General features: G+C 41.6%; 1 protein-coding gene across 8 annotated transcripts in view; it reads right to left on the bottom strand.

Annotated features, from left to right (window-relative positions):
* Positions 1 to 18,766, bottom strand: part of LOC126199060 (tyrosyl-DNA phosphodiesterase 2-like) — a 174,825-nt gene that overhangs the window by 41,035 nt on the left and 115,024 nt on the right. For all 8 annotated transcript variants that reach the window (XM_049935838.1, XM_049935783.1, XM_049935820.1 and 5 more), the window contains 2 exons: positions 10,286 to 10,423; positions 9,979 to 10,189 (listed from right to left, as the gene is read on the bottom strand). In XM_049935838.1, the coding sequence (XP_049791795.1) occupies positions 9,979 to 10,189; positions 10,286 to 10,423 (349 nt within the window). The remainder of the gene's footprint in view (positions 1 to 9,978; positions 10,190 to 10,285; positions 10,424 to 18,766) is intronic.

The raw sequence follows: 18,766 nt of genomic DNA on the forward strand, positions 1-18,766 counted from the left end.
ATGCCACTGATTGGGAACTAGTCCAGAGAACAGAATCATCTACATATAGAGCAGGGGTGACTACTGGTCCAATGGAGGCTACGAGTTCATTAATACCTACAGGGGAAAGAACACTTAATATAGAATCATGTCGAACACCATCCTCATGGATTCATGGAGACCTAAGAGGTCGTCGGTCCCATCAGATTAAGGAAGTAAGTCGGCTGTACCCTTTCAAAGGAATCATCCCAGCATTTGCCTGAAGCAATTTAGGGAAATCACAGAAAACCTAAATCCGGATGGCCATATGGGGGTTTAAACCATCATCCTCCTGAATCCGAGTCTAGTGTGCTAAGTGGCCCTCAAGATGGCAACTGCTTCCAATGTGGCATAAAGGGGTTATCCACATACTAATGTCTGTATGGACCAAGGCGCGAATGCCACCGGAAACACCCAAAGGGCCAACCAGGCTTTAACAGAAAGCACAGAGACCATGAAAAATAAAAGGAAATAAGGGATTGCAACTCTAGAAGCTGACAGCAGTACCCATAACAATCCACTGAATAAGCATGGAGTGGGGATCCAGAAGGTGGCGGTAGTATCTGTTACAATTCTTTTCAATACACATGGAATGGCGATCCAAGTGGGAGGCAAACAGGCTGAAACCAGTCACACTGCTGGGACACCAACTGTCACCAACAAGGACAGGGCAACATTCACAGATAAGAGATGAGACACCAGTTGCAAAGGGGGAGCTCTGAGAGCACAGGACGGGCCTTGTCCTGTGACTTATGATTCTCTTCTTCTTTCGTAAGTTGAGGACAGCAGGGCCCAAACGGATAGCAGGTTTGAGCGAGATGTGTAACAGAGAGAGTGTCCACGACCTTTGGACATACAGACTAAGGATCCCACAGGCGACTTGTTTCAGCAGGCCTCCAATCTGGGAGCCACCAGGGGGAGGGGCCTGGGAAAGGGCCTGCTACCGGCAGACACTAAGCAAGTGGGACACTTCTGTAACAGGGTAGGGGGAGCAGCATCCAGAAAGGTGGGAATGGGAACCACAGGGGAGGGGGAGAAGAGAGGGGGTGGGACAGGGATAAAGAAGAGGCATGGAGGGGGAGGGGGGACGTAACAGAGGTAAAGTTAGATGTCATACACGCAGGTTGAAGACCATCACATTTCTGATCAGCCGCAGTGAATGACAAACAATCAATGGACTTACACTCCTGTATCTTCTTCTTCCTTCTTATAAACCGAACAATCCAGATACCTTGGAAAGTGATAGTTCTGACAATTAACACACATGAAGAGCAGAATACAGGACTGAAAAGCGAAGTCATCGGTCCGATCATATTAGGGAAGGATGGGGAAGGAAGTCGGCAGTGCTTTTTAAAAGGAACTAACCTGGCATTTGCCTGAAGCGATTTAGGGAAATCATGAAAAACTTGATAAGGATGGCCGGATGTGGGTTTGAACCGTACTCCTCCTGAATACAAGTCCAGTGTGCTAACCACTGTGCCAGAGACGGAGGAAGAGGAAGCAGAGTGGGAGGGGCGAGGAGAGGGAGTGAGGGACATTGGGAAGGAAAAGCAGTACGGGAAGGAAGAAAGAGCTACAATAGCACGGAACCCCATGTGGATCATGCATGAGCTCACAAAAGAGCCAAGACCACTGGACAGATTATAGCAGTATGGAAAAGGGAAGAGATTTAAAACATGGTTTCAGAAGGCGTAGCATAGTGTCAGCAGCAGTACAATTTATATGTAGGGCATCACACAAAAACTGATGCACATAAGCTAGTAGCAGTAGTTTTTGTATACTTTTTCAAAGCCTTCGGGAGGGTATACCATATACTTTCTGTCCAAATTTGCAAATGATATTGTCCGTGCTGATCTTATGATGTCACTAGACTCATATTTGACAAAAAAGCAACAATGCACTGAAATTGTGAATGAAAATTAGATAGACAGGAAACAGTCCAGAATGAGAATCATTAAATTCTGTCTACTACAGGGTTCAATATTGGAACAATTTCTGTTTATAAGAGGTGTAAATAAAGTTCCAAGCACTGCAGAATAAGAACCTTTTCATCACCATGTACGCCAATGATTCATATGGTCTTTGCTGAACAAAAGATCTGGGTAATTCATGGCAATTTACAGAGATATAGACAGTTATTCCATCATGAAGTCAGATGTAAATAATCTACTGCAATTAAAAAGGAGCAATTATGTACACATAGTTTTTTCACACAAAGAAGAGCAAATCAGAGGAGTGCGAGGACTGGAGTAAGCAAGCTCTTCCTATTGACTCACAGCACACAGGCTGCTGAGGGCTGAGGGATAGTGCAGAAGTAAAAAGCCATGCTAACGTCAAACAGTGGTGGCAACACAATTTCAATTTGGGCTGACAGTACCCTTGATTAGCCACTGTCAACTCCTATGTATGGTATGTGTACGAAAGGATAAATTGAGATGGGGCGTAATAAAAGTTTACAGGATTTGTGAAATGTAAATTGGTAGTTTATTGCTGAATGATGGTACTTGTGGCTACTAATTCTGTATTAATTCTCAGACAACTCGAAATTAAAAAGAAACAATAGTAAAATTTACAATACAGCAATTTATTCACATAGCAAATGTATATACATATAAATCAATAACTCAGTCTCATTAAGTTCTCCATCTGTGCCTAATGTGTTACTGTTGCTACTGCAGTACCAGTATTGATAATGATTTTGTCTAATACTGCTATTTCAATGACAGCGTCACATCTCGAGTAATCTTCTTCCAATTGCTGGACCTTCCTGCAGTGTTCTTCCCAGTCATCAGCAGTTTCTGACGGAAAGGACTCCTTTCAATCTTAAACAGATTGTCTTTGGACAAGTCTCCTGAAATGTTTTGCGCTCTAAACAACTATTTTTACTTCTGCCCATACTGAAGGGTGTATAATAAATACGTATAATAATTACATGTTATTTATGGTTGTTCACAGCAGAATGACTTATTATACATTAATTGAACTTTTTAGAGACTTTGACATGTTAAGCAACAATATTTGGAAGTGGCAGCAATCTAACAAGGAAAGCCGGCACATGTGTGACAATGGTCATGTTTCTGCCCAATGTGAGAAGGCCAATGACCAGCAGACTTTGCGCAGCAGCAGTCAGCACTTCAACAGATCAAAGGCCGAGCAGACAAGCAACGCTACCAAGGAGGACAACTACCAGTGCTGTTTGTACATCAGTAGTCAATGCTCCATAAACTGTAAGTGCACTGAACTAACGCACACGACATATCTGGCAATGCGTAGGAGATGACTGGGTGTGCGGACATTGACCACGTTTCTGCCCGACATAAGAAGCATCGGTCAACGACCGAAGGTCAGTCGCTGCCCCAGAAACTTCGCGACATTGGCAAAAACACTGTATAAATACCTCCGATAAATGGGTATGAGGTGGTCCTTTGGAGAGGTCCTTCAAGGGGAGAAAGAAGACTTGAAGAAACATCATGTGGACAGACGGACCAATGGTTAGTCAATGATCATCATACTTCGCTACAACGACTTAGCCACTACACTGCTCGACAGAAAACGATGTTGGTACTGCACCAATACCTCAAGGCAGAAGATGCCATACCAGATGTTACCAGAAAAATGTTTGTGTGGTAACTACCCAGGTGGCTATTGAGGGACTACGGCCTCACCAAATGGGTCACCTGTGAACTCAGAGACTGCTGAACTCCGCCAGAAGATACCGCACCCGAAGGTCGCTAGTTCGATTCCGGGACGGACAGCTCCACCTCCTGCTGTAGCCAGTTGTTAATAACGCAACGAGTGAATCCACAAGGAGAAGATTAAGCCATCACTGCAGTAAGTCACAGGCACTGTACTGAATGGAAGAATAAGCCGCCAGAATGCCGCTGCAACACGAGACGTCGTCGCATCCTCTGTCACCAGAATCTGCAAGCTACGACTCCACCGCTACAAGGAATTGAGCAAGTTAAAACCCAATGTATTAGTCTGTTTGTTGAAGGGTCTTATATCGCAATAAATAACTGTTAGTGGAACCACCAATGTTTCACTCAGACCTCACCCATTGAGCCAAGGAAAGAGCCGACTTAACCTTCCTTCCTGCCATCCCTGACAAAATAATGACCGTTGCTCCCCCCGTCACTGATGCTCAATATCAAGAGTCCCTAAACCCTTACCCCCTACGAAACCGCACTGAAATCATAGTTATAGGGCGGCAAGTGGACAAATGGCTTTCCTCTTGCCAGTTTGTCGATCATGTTTTTTAACTGGTCTACGTGCTTGAATTAATGTAAACAGAGCCTGCTTCCTCATGCTCTTATTACAGGCAACATACCTCTTTTGCCAACCATTCCAATATCCTTCTTTGGTATCATATTTTGTGGGTATTTTTTCCACCTGTTCGTTATGGTATGGAGTGTTGTCCATCACAGTGACTAAGTTTGGAGGAAGATTTGCAAAAAATATATTTGCAAACCATCTTTCAAAGTTTCCAGAGTTCATTTGACTACAGTAACGCCTTTTATGGATTTAACATAGAATTTTAGTTGAGCTTCCCTGAAAAAAATCGCTTCTTCAAATCATCACCTCCAATAAGTCTTTTAGAGGAAGTTCCCCACCCCATAAGTCTGACATCATCATCTTTATGCCAACATTTACCATCATATTACTGTGGTTGGTTCCCAAATATGTTTCATTTCTACAATGAAATACGACCACCAATGTCGCCATGCTCTAGCAGTAAGGATCCCTTATTCTGCACATTTTCTCCATGTGAATCCCACAGACAACAAAATATTTTGCAGAGATATAACAACACAAGTCCAGCCGATTTTTTCCTCAAATTTGGTAGAAGTTTCAGTAGACTGAGAGCAAACTCCTGCACCAAGTAGCATTAAGTCTTCGATTGTTTGTCTCACAACACACCTGTTAAAATTATCCATTGGATTTTCCCCATTACATCTTAGAACCTGACCTAAGTGAAAGAAAATACAAAATCAGAAAGTAAAAGTCAATTTAAGCAGAATGCGTAATTACAAGTAGCAAGGAGAGAGAGACAATTTGAAACCACTTCCGTGGTAGGGTAGGTTATGGTCCCAGGTATCACAGCATGCAGTCGCAAGTAACTGAATAAAAATAATAATAGCAGTCATTTCTATTGCAAAAACCTATATAGTCATGGCAACTACAGCTATGAATTGCATCTTGGAAAATAGAAAACCAATTCAGCTGTATGAAAATCCTCTTTTCCATTGACCTCTCAATATGTGTACAATAAAAAAGGGATTTTCATACCGATGAATCTGTTTTCTATTTTCCAAGATGCATTTCTATTACAATGTAATATCCTGACGTGACATGAGTTGTGCCAACTGCCTTTGGCACAGTATAGTACCTTAACCATTAGGCTGCATGAGGGTCTCTGAAAAATCTATTTTGTTCTTCCATACTGAGTAACCTACTGGATGGCAAAAACTATTTTCACACACAAAATGGAATGGCCACTTTAAAGTAATTCAGACAAAACATAAGGCAGTTTCAAAGCACTGTTTAATAGAAAAATTTGAACTGAAATTTTCTTATTTTTTGCCAGGAGTTTCTGGCGATTTCCCAGAATTCTCTTTGCAAAATCTAAAAATTCTTTACACAGATCTGAAACTTGACCCTGTTTATATCACTGTAAATCTTGTCAGCTAACAGAGAGGATGGAGGAACTCTTTATTCCTGCTCTCCTGCTTCCAACATTCAGTAACATTATTAACTATTTTGCCTGCCCGATTTTGTAATGAGCAACCCCTCGTCCTTCTCCGACAAGTAGAAGGAGCGTTTGGTGTTGTCCACGATGGGCCTGTAACTGCTTCATCATCACTTGTCAAAAGATGTATTATTTTACTACATAACTCAACGCAGGACAACAGTCACTTCACAATGGCTACATATGCAACGTTCTGTATCAGATTGCTGATGTTGGCAACAGCCACATGGCGAAACTTGAGTGGACTGAAGTCGATCGACTCCTACTGGCTTCTGGCGATTCAGGATTAGGAAGGCCTCACTAATCTCTTTGCAAACAAACTGTAATTACAATACCAGAAAGAAAAGGCTTGAGCATAATGCAGAGCAAAATGTTTGGTGGCGGCATCTGCAGCAGTCTAGGCAGTGCCATTCAGGGAATACCAGGTACATGCAAGTTTGTGGTATCCACAGACATCTGATCTCAGCCCAAGCCTGCGAAGAAGACGTACGTGGTCCAATGGTTGAAAGTACCATTCCCAGCACTCTTGCTCCCATCTTTTCCTTAGGTGGTAGACCCAGGCAAGGAGCCGCTCAAAAGCAATGATGTGATCCATTGATGGGCGCCACTTAGGGCGTTAGAGAGCCTAACTATGATCTTGAATGGCATCTGCAATTTCCTAGGGCCATCAAGGTACTGTCTTCCATAGGGGTGCCCAAGGAACAGGAGATCGCTAAATCGACTGCCGAAAGGATGGCTGCAATTGTATTCTGGACTGTCTCATCGATAATTCCATACAGCAGAGGTGAAAGTATCCCAAACAGCACTGTTGAAAGCCCATCCAGGCAGGTGTCAAGATGAGTGACACTGAGGGAGGGAAAGGAAAATCCGGAAGTGGTCACTACCACACAAGTCATTGTGGACTCTCCAGTGGATGGATGGGAGAAGACAAGGGTGGAAAATGGAAAGGTCAACAGCTGAGAAGGTTCTGTACGCCACACTAAAGTGTGTGGGGATATCAATTATTCAACAGGCAAAGGTCAAGTTGCGCCAGCAAATTTTTGAGGTCCTTATCGTGGTCAGTGACCATTGTTCCATCCGACTAAGGGTTATGGGCATTGAAATCACCCAAAATTAGGATAGGTGGGGTGGAGCTAAAAACAGAATGCAAACAGTACATTCTGAGATAATTCACAATTTGAAGGGAGGTAAACACTGCAGAAGGTAATATCCTAAAATACCCTTACCAGAACAGCCACAGCCCCCAAAGGTGTATTAAGAAGCACAAGTTCAGTTATACAGTGTGTCTAGAACATATGTGCAAACTTCGCCTGACACCCTGTCATTGGCAATACGATTCTTATAATATCCCCACTACCCACGAAGGGCTGGGGATCTATATTTCTGGAAATCAAGTCTCCTGAACGACAATGCAGAAAGCACGTGAACTGCTGAAAAAATGTCATAGCTCAGCCAGGTGGTAGAAAAAACTGCTACAATTTCACTGGAGAATAATGTTGTTGATGAACAGTGAGGCCATGAAAAGACCAAGGGGGTAGGTTATGCAATAGAGCCACCTGTTGCCCCTGGTTGAGGGGTTATGTCATCAATATACATATGCTCTGGGTTCTGTTGTGTGGTGCAAACTGGGGTTTCTTGGGCCACCATGATCTCTGTCTCAACCACAGAAGTGGAGCAGGCAGGATCTGGTGCATGGGGGCCATTGGAATGTCCTCCTTCTTGGGGACTTTTTCTTGTCTTTCCTCCCCTTACATGATTTCTATGACTGCAAGGGCTTCTCTGAATCAGTTTCAGGTAAAGATGTTGATCGCGAAGCCCTGCAACCAGCAGCTCGTGGCTCCTTCAGCACTGGCTGGCATCTGGTTGCAGAACAGCACAAACCTTGGAGGAAAGTGTTCCGAGCGACCCCTCCCTGGGGAGAGAAACTGGAGGAAGGTCATTTGTCTCCCGCTGGGAGGTCAAGACCAATGTTCCTGGCAGGCGGGAAGCCACCAATCCCAAAGTAGGTATGGAAAAAGCAGCATGAGGGAGCTCCCCACCATCACAGTGACTAGCATTGTTAAGTGGTCCTGAGGGCCCACTGTAGAAGGTATCACGGTCGGGAGTACAGTCGCCAAAGGGGGTGACGTTGTCGTAGCTATAGCGTATGACATTATTTGACATGCTGAGTGCAACCGCTCCTACTACTTCTTGGCCTCTTGGTAACTGATTATGTCCAGTCTTGTATTCTTAAATTTTCTTTTCTATCGGGAAAACAGTACAGTCTGGTGGACATGGAGAGTGGTGTTTTTCACATTTAACAGAGACACAGGGAGGTGCACAGGGAGTATTCACAAGCAGTGCTCGTCAACAATCTCTACAGATGGGGCAAGCATTGAAACACGAAGACATGTGGCCACATTTCAAGCATTTGGGTTGCATCTCTTTGGGAAAGGGGAACATGCAGTTTCACATTGCATCGGTATACCATCACCTTGACCCTTTCAGGCAATGAATTGCCCTCAGAAGGCCAAGGTGAAGGTACTAGTGCCAAGGTGAAGGTCAAGTAGGCACTTAGCTCATTATCAGATCATAAGAGTAGGTCTCTGTGGAAAATGATGCCCGGAATTGAGTTTGGACTTTCAAGGGGAATGACAGTCACCAGTAAGTCACCCAGCTAATTACAAGCAAGCAGTGCCCGTAACTGGGTACGGGATGCTGTTTTGATCAAAGTTGATCCACTCTTTATTTTAGAGATGGCTGCCACTTCCACAAACTTGTCTTTCCAGTTCTCCACTCACAACACAGGCTTTGTGGCCAATAAGGAATCACCATCAGCCACTGTACAAACCAAGTATTACAGGGAGTATTGCTTTGCTTGCCACTTAGCCTTATGTTATTTCCACAGCGTAGCATATAGGGTCATATCTCTCTGCATTGAAAGGACTGTCCTTTCATATGCACTGTTGAAGCCTCATGGCCCCCAGCAGGAGATCACTTCACCCACTTAATCTGCGGCTGATCCACTATGCTGCCACCCACTCTAAACAGGGGCTCTCGCCATGGGCACCACTCAGCCTCAGCAAAGGCTACCTGACCTGTAAACCATTTCTCTGAGTCCCACTGCCCCAGTAACAACAGGCACATACTCCTTTGCATACATAAGGAGTTTTCAGCTCAGGCACCAACAGTGGGATTCTGACGTGGTCAGAGCACTACCAACCGTGCAGGTACTTGACCCCCGCCCGCACACACAAACTGGATGGTTACCATGCTGGGTTTTTGTTGTATTACCGTATTAAATGGAAGGGTGCACAGATGGAAAGGCACAAATGTGGAGCAGACACCACCTTGGACAATCTTCCCTGAATGATTTGCACTCCAAGCAGGGTCTGCACCAAGAAAACCATCCGATAGAGGCACAGAGGGAATGGGATAGTCTAAGTATAAGCAAGCAGCAGAGAAAGAAAGTAATGTTGCACAAATGGTGGCCCCATGCCATGTTAGCCAAGCAGATACTCATCGAAGAGTTGTGAGCCCCTGGATGAGGGGGAGGGGGTGGGGGAACTGGTGTGGAGCGGAAATGACGAAACAAGCCAGGAAAAGAATAATGGTACAGAAACCTTATGGGGAAAAGTACTAATCAATATGAAGAACAACTGATAAAAAAAGAAAGAGAAAACTCACACTTCTCACCACAATAAAGAAAATATCCATAATGTAAATAACACAAGTAATAAGTAATAATAAGCTTATCAGGTGGCAGCAGGTAAAAAAAGTAAGTTTCTGGGGGTTTAATTAATAAAAATTCTTTAAATACAATGTGTTGAAGAGACATAACTTGATAGAATGAGTATCTTTTCTTAATTGTATTAAAGCAAACTCACATGGCATACAAGTAATAGACTTTCAGCTCCATTGATATGATATCTATGGGGAAAATTGTATTTCAACTTGTAGAAATCAAACACAAAGAGTCAAAAAGCTTGAATCTTAAGAGTCACCACAATGCACTTAAATTTAAGCACATAAAAATATGTGCAGTCATAGGTTTAAAAACAACAACATTATGCAATTATGCAAACTTATGCCAGCTTTACATCATCCTCTATGCCATCTTTACATGATTGTCCACAAATGTTTTCTAAGGCACTGAAGTTTTGCAAGGGATAGACAGTATTTCAAGTATGCAACTAAAACTGAAGTAAAGAATGCTTAGACTGTCACTGACAAACCTCTGCAGCAATGTAATTCCTCATCATTAGTGAACTTGGAAATTCAACAACCCTATGTGAATCATAGTACACAGTGAACCTTCTCAAGAAGGTAGCCACGAAGTATCCTTCAGTATTGCCAGCAATACACACATATTCGGGCAATTTGTCTTTGATGTAATTTAATGTTTCTGGAATAACCTCTTGCAAAAATATGATGTCTGGTTTTTCACTGAAATTAAAAGACAACAATTACAACAATATTGTACAGAATATTTAAAAAATTAACATAAATACCATCTCAGAAGGTTGAAACATCTTTACTTACAACTGGATAGTTTTGCAGACAGCTTTGGTTCTAATTTTAAGATTATGCTCAGACAGTCCATCAATATTCCAAGAAAACAGTTTGAACTTTGACGGGGGCTCTGTTGTCATCATACCAAGGTTTGTAACCATTTTCTTGCTGCAAAACAAGCAGGTGACTAGTTATGGGGGGAAAATGTGATCACAAATAATTCCAGAGAAATCTAAAATTGAATCAACAACTCTTGAAAGACACTCAATTATATAACAAACTACAATGCTTGAATGGAAATGACACACCTTGTATGGCTGAAGCATCGAAACGCACCAAAATAAGCATTTTAAATAGCTGCACGAACTCAAACTTACATAAAGAAAGGTTTTTTTCCTTTATTAAGATGAAAAAGGGGTAAATGGTGTCAAGAATGCACAAGTTGCAATGAGAAGGAAAAATCTTTCAGAGCCATTGTGAAAGCCCTGGCATGAAGACTCCTGTTGCAAAATTACTTTAACTTGTAATAATACACAGATCTCTGTTAACAAGCATAAATAATTTCATTTAGTAGCACTTGGGCTTTTTGTATACAAGTTTTGGGCTTCCAGCAACAACACTGTAAACATTTAGTTAAGATCTCATAGTTACTTTTAATCTGCCAAACGTTCAACAATTTTGAAATAATTTTATAACAATCATGGAAGATCAGCTTGGGTTTCGAAGAAATGTTGGAAAATGTGAATCTCTTAAGATAGGTTAAAAAATGCAAACAAAAGTTTATAGCTTTTGTAAACTTAGAGAAAACTTTTGACAATGTTGACAGAATACTATCTTTGAAATTATGAAGGTAGCGGGGGTAAAATACAGAGAGTGAAAGGTTATATACAACTTGTACAGAAACCAGATGGCAGTTGTAAGAGTCTAAGGGCACAAAAGTAAAGCAGTGGTTGAAAACAGAGTGAGACGTGATTGTAGAACGTACCTGATGTTATTCAATCTGCACATTGAGCAAGCAGTATAGGAAACCAAAGAAAAATTTGAAGAAGGAATTATATTTTAAGGATAAGATATAAAAACTGAGAACGAATATAAATTTAAGTGTTAGAAAGTCTTTTCTGAAGATATTTGTCTGGAGTGTAAGCTTGAACCTAAGTGAAATGTGGATGATACACAGCTGAGATATGAAGAGAGCAGAAGCTATTGAAACATGGTGTTACATAAGAATATTGAGATAGGTTGCGTAACTAATGAGGAAATACTAAACAGAACTGCAAAGACAAGAAATTTATGGCTCGAAACATCAAGGAATTGTCAATTTAATACTGAAGCGGAGAGAGAGAGAGAGAGAGAGAGAGAGAGAGAGAGAGAGAGAGGTGGAGGGGATTACTACTACTACTACTACTACTACTACTACTACCACCACCACCACCGGATACCATTATTTAGATTTGCCTTTTAAAAAATGTGTTACCTTTTGCATATATATCACAAAACAAATAAAGGGATATTTTAACATGGGAAAAAAGAGCAGACCGGATTTATATTGGGAAGTGAGTTGTGACAGCTTTGTAATGAAATGTGCTTTGTCCTGATCTTAGCACAGAACACACGGATATATATGATGAACAGGGTACAACACCTGATTGCCTTCCAGATTTAACTTTTCTGTGATTTTTTCTGATCATTTAGAAGATCTTGTTTACAGAGGACATGAACAATTCTTGTCCATCCTGTCCAGTGTCAGCTTTTCCATTCCCAAGGATCTTCTCGTCAACTTCTCTTTAAAATCATAACTTCCTCCCATGAGTACAAGTTTGGAATGGGGGAGGAGGACAGGGCACATAATCTGTTGTGACAGTTGTCTTTGAAGGAATGGTCCTGGGATTCATCTACAAGAGCTAGTGAAGCCACAAAAAAATTCAGTTACAATTGGCCAGAGTACATAGAAATCCTCACTGCTTTCAAATATGAGTGTGTTAATCACCAAGCCACCTAAATCTGCTGTACCCACCTGAGCAACACTATCAAACTTCAGTGATATATGCCATTTATTCCATACAATGAATCACAAACAATGTATAGAAACTGGTACATTCCAGAATCATATTTTTATGTCAAGAATATTAGCTATTAATAATGTGCTTTCATGTTCATTCTGAAAATATTAATTTATCTTCACCGGCTTTTGAAGTCAGATCTAACGTGGGAAGCACTTTAGTGGACTCTCTTCACATTGTTAATTAAACATGTTGCAAACCAAGTCTATAATTCTATTAAAATGCAATAATGATTCTATTTTCCTGTAAGAACAGTGTGATCCACAAATTCAAATGCTCTACACAGAAAGCAGAAGCTCCCAGTTGATGATATTTAAAAAATGTTGCACATTCTGTTTATGGCAGTACTTGTATGCTGTGCCTGTGCTGTTCTCATTGACTGAATTTGCAAAAAGGTTTAAAACTTCAGAACAGTTTGTGTTTGTGTGTGTTCACACCCCTGTAGGTGACTCAATGTTTCTACATTTCTGCAAGTTGTTACCTTAACTTTAAATACAGTTTGGCAGGTAGAGTGGGTTGAGTGACTATGTTGGGTGGATGTGGGGAGACAAAAGAAGTGGACAGAGGAAAGGGAATGTTCGGGAAGGATGGCTGACAGCTCGAAGGGAAGCAGCAGGAGTGAGAGATGGAATGAAACACACAAACACCAGAGCCTGTGAATTCGTGTTGGATAATGGGGATGGAAGGAAGGAGTGGACTGGAAGGGGGGTAACAGAACAGAGTAATGGGAGGCTCAAGAAGAGGATGGGGCACACGGAGTTAGTGAAGACTGAGGTCAGGATTGTTAAAGAAATGAAGGAAGTGTTGGAAGGATAGCTCCTACCTTCAAAGTTCACAGTAGTGTATGCTGCAGGGGAGGATACGCATGACACAGATTGTGAAGCAGCCATTGAAATCAAGCATGTTATGCTCAGCAGTGTGTCCTACCATTAGGTGATCAAATGTGCTCTTTGTCAGTTTGATGGTGAACATTCATTTGAGTGGAGAGTTGGTTGTAGCCAGGCGCACACAAAATGCTGTGCAAAAATTTCAGCACAGCTGGTATTTGACATGGCTGATTTCACAGGTGGCCCTGCCTCTGACAGGATAGGATAAACCTGTGGCGGAATTAAAGAGTAGGTTGTGCTGGCTGGGTGAATTAGGCAGGTGTTGCACCTGTCTCTTCCACAGGACTATTCTCCCTACAAGCCCTGGCATACATTCCACAAATCCAATGTAACTTCTAATCACTACTAAAATCTATACACCCATCCCTAAATCATTAACTTTAATCTATCTCCTTCCTCACCTCGATGACTCCCGTACACCCAAACGTCCCAAAATTTATAAACCAAGGTGCATGGCAGAGGGTACATACAACTGTACCAGTTATGAGAGTTTCTTCCTGTTCCATTCAAGTATGGAGTGCAGGAAGAACAATTGTTTGGTGCATGCAGTAATTATTCTAATCTTATCCTCAAGATCCCTGCATGAGCTATACATAGGGGGGCTGGTTCTTTAAATTTTGTTAATAGACTTCCTCTGGATAGTTTACATCTGTCTTCAGGAGTCTGCCAGTTCAGTTCCTTCAGTATATCTGTGATTTGTAAGCAGTCACTTTTTTAGACTAACTGCACTTCCCCAGTATTCTACCAATAAACCAAAGTCTACCACCTGCTTTACCCATGACTGAACTTATATGATCATTCCATTTCATATCCCTACAATGTGTTACACCCAAGTATTTGTCTGAGTTGGCAGATTCCAACAGTGAGTCACTGATTTTATAGTCATAAGAAACTTGTTTTTTTTTTTTTTTTTTCATTTTGTGAAGTGCAAAATTTTACATTTCTGAACATTTAGAGCAAGTTGCCAATCTCTGCACCACACTGAAATTTTATCAAGATCTGACAATATTTATGCAGCTACTCAGAGAGTATGCCATTATAGATAACTGCATCATTTGCAAAAATGCCTGGTTTTACTATTAATGTCGTCTGCAAGGTAAGTAATATACAGCACGATTCCTGTGCTCCCACTGAAAGACTCTGCGCTCTTGCCAATCAACACTTCCAAACAATTGTTTGTGTAGCCTAGTGTCTCATATTAAAGATAGGACCACTTTCTTCATGAACTCTCAACAGCCCCTATCCCATTACACCTGGATCCCTGCGAATCACTGTTGATGCCACCTCCCTTTAGACCAACAACCCTTGTGTCCATAACATTGCTGCTACCGAATACTACTTCTCCCAACACCCATCTGCCTCCAAACCCACCACCTAGTTCCTTATACATCTACTAATCACATCCTCACTCATAATTACTATTCCTTTGAGGGGAGAATACATAAACAAATCCACAGAGGCCATGGGTACCTGCAAGGCACTCTCGTACACCAATTCTGTTTGTGTCTTATCAAGAGGAAGTCTTCCTTACCTCCTCAAACTCCTTGTCTGGTTTAGCTTCACTGATACTTTCATGATCTGGGCCCAGGACCAAGACACCCTATTCTCATTCCTCCACAGCCTCACCTCACTTTCCCTTCCATTCGCTTCACCTGATACTTCCTGAATATTAACTTCCACCTCTCTGATGGCTCCATTGATACATCTGTCAGTATCAAGCCAACTACAGTACCTGAATTTTGACAGTTGTAAAAAAAAACCGCCTCGGTCTGGGCACATATGGACATCATATCTGCAGTGGCTAGAACTCCATTGCCTGCCATGCTGAAGGTCACAGAGGCCTTCACAGACAGGCACTATATCCCAAACCTAATCAGCAAACAGATTTCCTGTACCATACAGTCACACTTCGCTAATCCTCCCACCACTCCCTCTATCACTCAGTATCATCCCACACTGGAGCAACTGAACCACATTGTTCGCCAGGGCTTTGGCTACTTATCATCATGCCATCACCATCCTACTTCTTCTTCCTTCCAAGGATTAGTCTACTGTCTGTCTCAAACTCACAAATGAAATCAATCCCATCTTTTCCAAAGTCTTTCACTATCTCTTTCCCATTTGGCTTTTAGCTCATAATCGTCTGGGAAATTCTACGATGTGGCATTCTCTTAAGGAGTTGTCACCAACTTTCACAACACTTTACAACTTTTTTCATTCATGTTGAAAAAATTCTCATTTCTAATCACATCTCTTCTTGTGCAGCCCTCCATACTCCTGAGGAACCTCATCTTCATTGTTTGAATTGTATTTTCTTGCTTTTGTGTGCCACAGTTTGTTTCCTTAAGATAAGACACGAGCAATTATAAATTTCCAGAATATTGAGGTACCACAGACACAATGCAATTTGTGTAGTTTATTTTTGATATCTGAGCCAAAATCAAAACACATGTCGTAGCCTAAGTAAGAGATTCGATGCAGTTGCTCTAATACTCAATTATTTAAAACAATTTTTTATCTAACTGGACATTTTCCTCTGAAGGTTTTTTTTTTGTTTATTACTAAAAACTTATAAATTGTGTTCCTTGCCCACTTCATTCAGCTAGTATACTGACCTTCAAAGGTCATCTTTTATTTTGAAGAGTATCTGTATCATCTGCAAATAGAAGCACTTTCTGGTACTCAACATTTCTATGTTAATTCCTTTCATCAAACAATGGAAAATACAGGATGGAATAATCAATTTGGCCATTGGCAGACAGAGATAGTGGACTTGCATGTGAGAGTGTGTGTTTTGTTAAATTCAAAAGAAAACTTTTTGGCTGAAAGCTTATTTGTTTAGCAGTCTTTTTATTGCGTGTCACTGCGACTGATCATTTCCACTTTAATTCATTTTGTTTACTTTATATTTCGATTTACGAAGAATGAAGTCAATGTAAACATTAGAAAGTGTAAGCGATATTCCACACACTCCTCTTACATCTTGGTTCATAACTATTTCTTCTAATTGACACCTATGCCTGTGGTTATGACACTCCTCCCCACAAGTTGTATTCCATTGCCCACACAACCTACACAATATCATTAATCCCTAAACCACTCCGACTCCAAACCCCAACATGAGTCATATCCCTGTGGAGAACCCATGCAATACCTGCCTGATTCACCCACACAACACATTCTGTTCTCATCTTGTCATAAGCTCACCCTATACCATCAGAGGCAGGGCCATCTGTGAAAGCATCCATGCCATATACAAACTCTGCTGCAACTCCAGCAGCATTTTACGTTGGCCCACCAACCAACTGTGTACTCTAATGAATGGCTACCACCTAACTTTGGCTAAGAGCCAAGTTGACCACCCAATGGCACAACACACTGCTGAATACAACATGCTCGCTCAATTTCAATGGCTGCTCCACAACCCGTGCCATCTAAATTCCCCACCCCGTACCAGCTCCTCTGAAGTATGTAGATGGGAGTCATCCTTGCAACACATAATTTGTTCCAATAATTCTCCTGCCATCAATATCTCCTTAACTTCCTGCGCCACGCCCTCTTCCTCTTTCTATTACCCTGCCAATCCACTCCTTAATGTCATCATAATGAGCACTAGATGATCTCCTGCTGACATTCGCTATACTATTTCGCATACCTGCTAGCTCCCCACATACAGCTTTTTTTTTTTTCACTGAAAGAAAAGAGATAGAGGAAGATTAGAGGTTAACCTCTAGTTGAAAGCAGGGTCATTAGAAACAAAGTATAATTATTGATTGGATAAAGATCTGAAAGGAAATAACTGTGTCCATTTCAAAAGGACAATCCCTGTATTAACCTTAAAACAATTTCTGGGAAATTATGAAAAATCCCAATTTCAAATCGCCAGACAAGTATTTATGGACTACTCCTGGCAAGGGGTTACCAGAGACAGATGCCAGCCGTCGGCTCTGACCAATGTCATCATCACCTTGCTGAAAATCTCTATTTTGAGCATTCCAACATAGCAACCTGAATATCAATCATAGTACCTGCAAAAATACGAATGCCACAGAAACCAGTACACTGATTGAACCCAATGAAATTAGCAAGACAACTGCGGGGGAAGTTCTGAGTGGCGGTAAACTAAAAATTCAATAATAAAAACACCACCACCTTTCAAGACTCAACATGGAAAAAAAAGCACTCGAAACTGCCAAAAAATAAAACTCAACAAATCAGGCAAAACATACCATAAGATCACAGTATCTCAATCTCCAAGTAGCTTATATAGCTCAACCCTAGACCACGATAACAATACCTCCCCTCCTACTAACAAAAGCCAGTATCCCAATCTCCAGTTCACCTACGTAGCTCAATTCTAGGGCAGGATACCAATAACCCACACCACCAACTCCAAAAGCCAGTAACCCAATCTCCAGTTCACCTATATAGCTTAACCACAAAGTAAAAGTGGTACACCATGGCTGGAGGCCATCACACAACACATCACACCACAGCATAACTACACCATGGGTCAAAGCTGGTGGTGGTATCCGACAACCAAGCAAACGCCTTGCCACTGCAGTGTTCGCTGTACCAAGTTATACACAGAAAGACTGAACCAACAGATACCACGTCTCCTCTCACCCATGTGGCCATTAAAATGGCTGACAAACTGAAATCCAAATTGCATAAAATACAAGCTATAACACAAGTGGAAATACGGAAGCGTCCGATCCCGCCCGTCTGATTTGACCCATGACGTCACAAATATGGCGGAAACAAAAACAAACACACACAATTTCCACAAGAAGCCTAATGACACTAACGGGACAAGCACGGGAAATGGGGTGTTTTGGGTGGGGGGCAAACTAAATATAAACAAATTTAGACGCCTTGCGTAGGTACAATGTGTAAGTGAAGACAGCCATGCATGAATACCCACCCACCTCCCCAGGGGTCGTAACCCCTGCAACCCATAGAAGATAAAGATGCTTCAGTAGCTGATGTGTTTTTTGTCTTTAAAAAAAAAAAAAAATCTCACGGGATAGAACGAACAGATCAGAAAGCTAAATATAATAAACTAAAACAGAAATTGGAGGAAACAGATAATTAAAATAAGTAATAAGTGTTTTTAAATTTTAAAAAAATGTCACGAGATAGAACGAACAGATCAGAAAATAAAACAGAACTGGAGACAGCCACACTCAAACCAAACTCCGCGCCGTCATGACGTCACACACGACAACACCCTTACATCACGGGTCAAAGACGACGCGTGGGATCGGACGCTTCTGTCGACCCAACACAAGTTACAGTTACTCTCATGACATTACATTTAATGATTTCCCCAACTCACAATCAAACTGCCATCTATCAACTTAACCTGGATGTAGGGCTGTCCTTCATATCATTCTGCCACCGTAACTTATATTCCAAAACATATTAAAGATGAAAAACATATATTGTCAGTGTTCAGTTCTCTTTCTGCTTACAATCATATGATATATGTCACAATACAATTACATCATGGGTCAAAACTGACATCAGGTACTATGGTGTGCAGACACTTGACAACACAAATC

This window comes from Schistocerca nitens, chromosome 1, assembly GCF_023898315.1.
Source record: "Schistocerca nitens isolate TAMUIC-IGC-003100 chromosome 1, iqSchNite1.1, whole genome shotgun sequence".
In the NCBI taxonomy this organism is placed as follows: Eukaryota; Metazoa; Arthropoda; class Insecta; order Orthoptera; family Acrididae; genus Schistocerca; species Schistocerca nitens.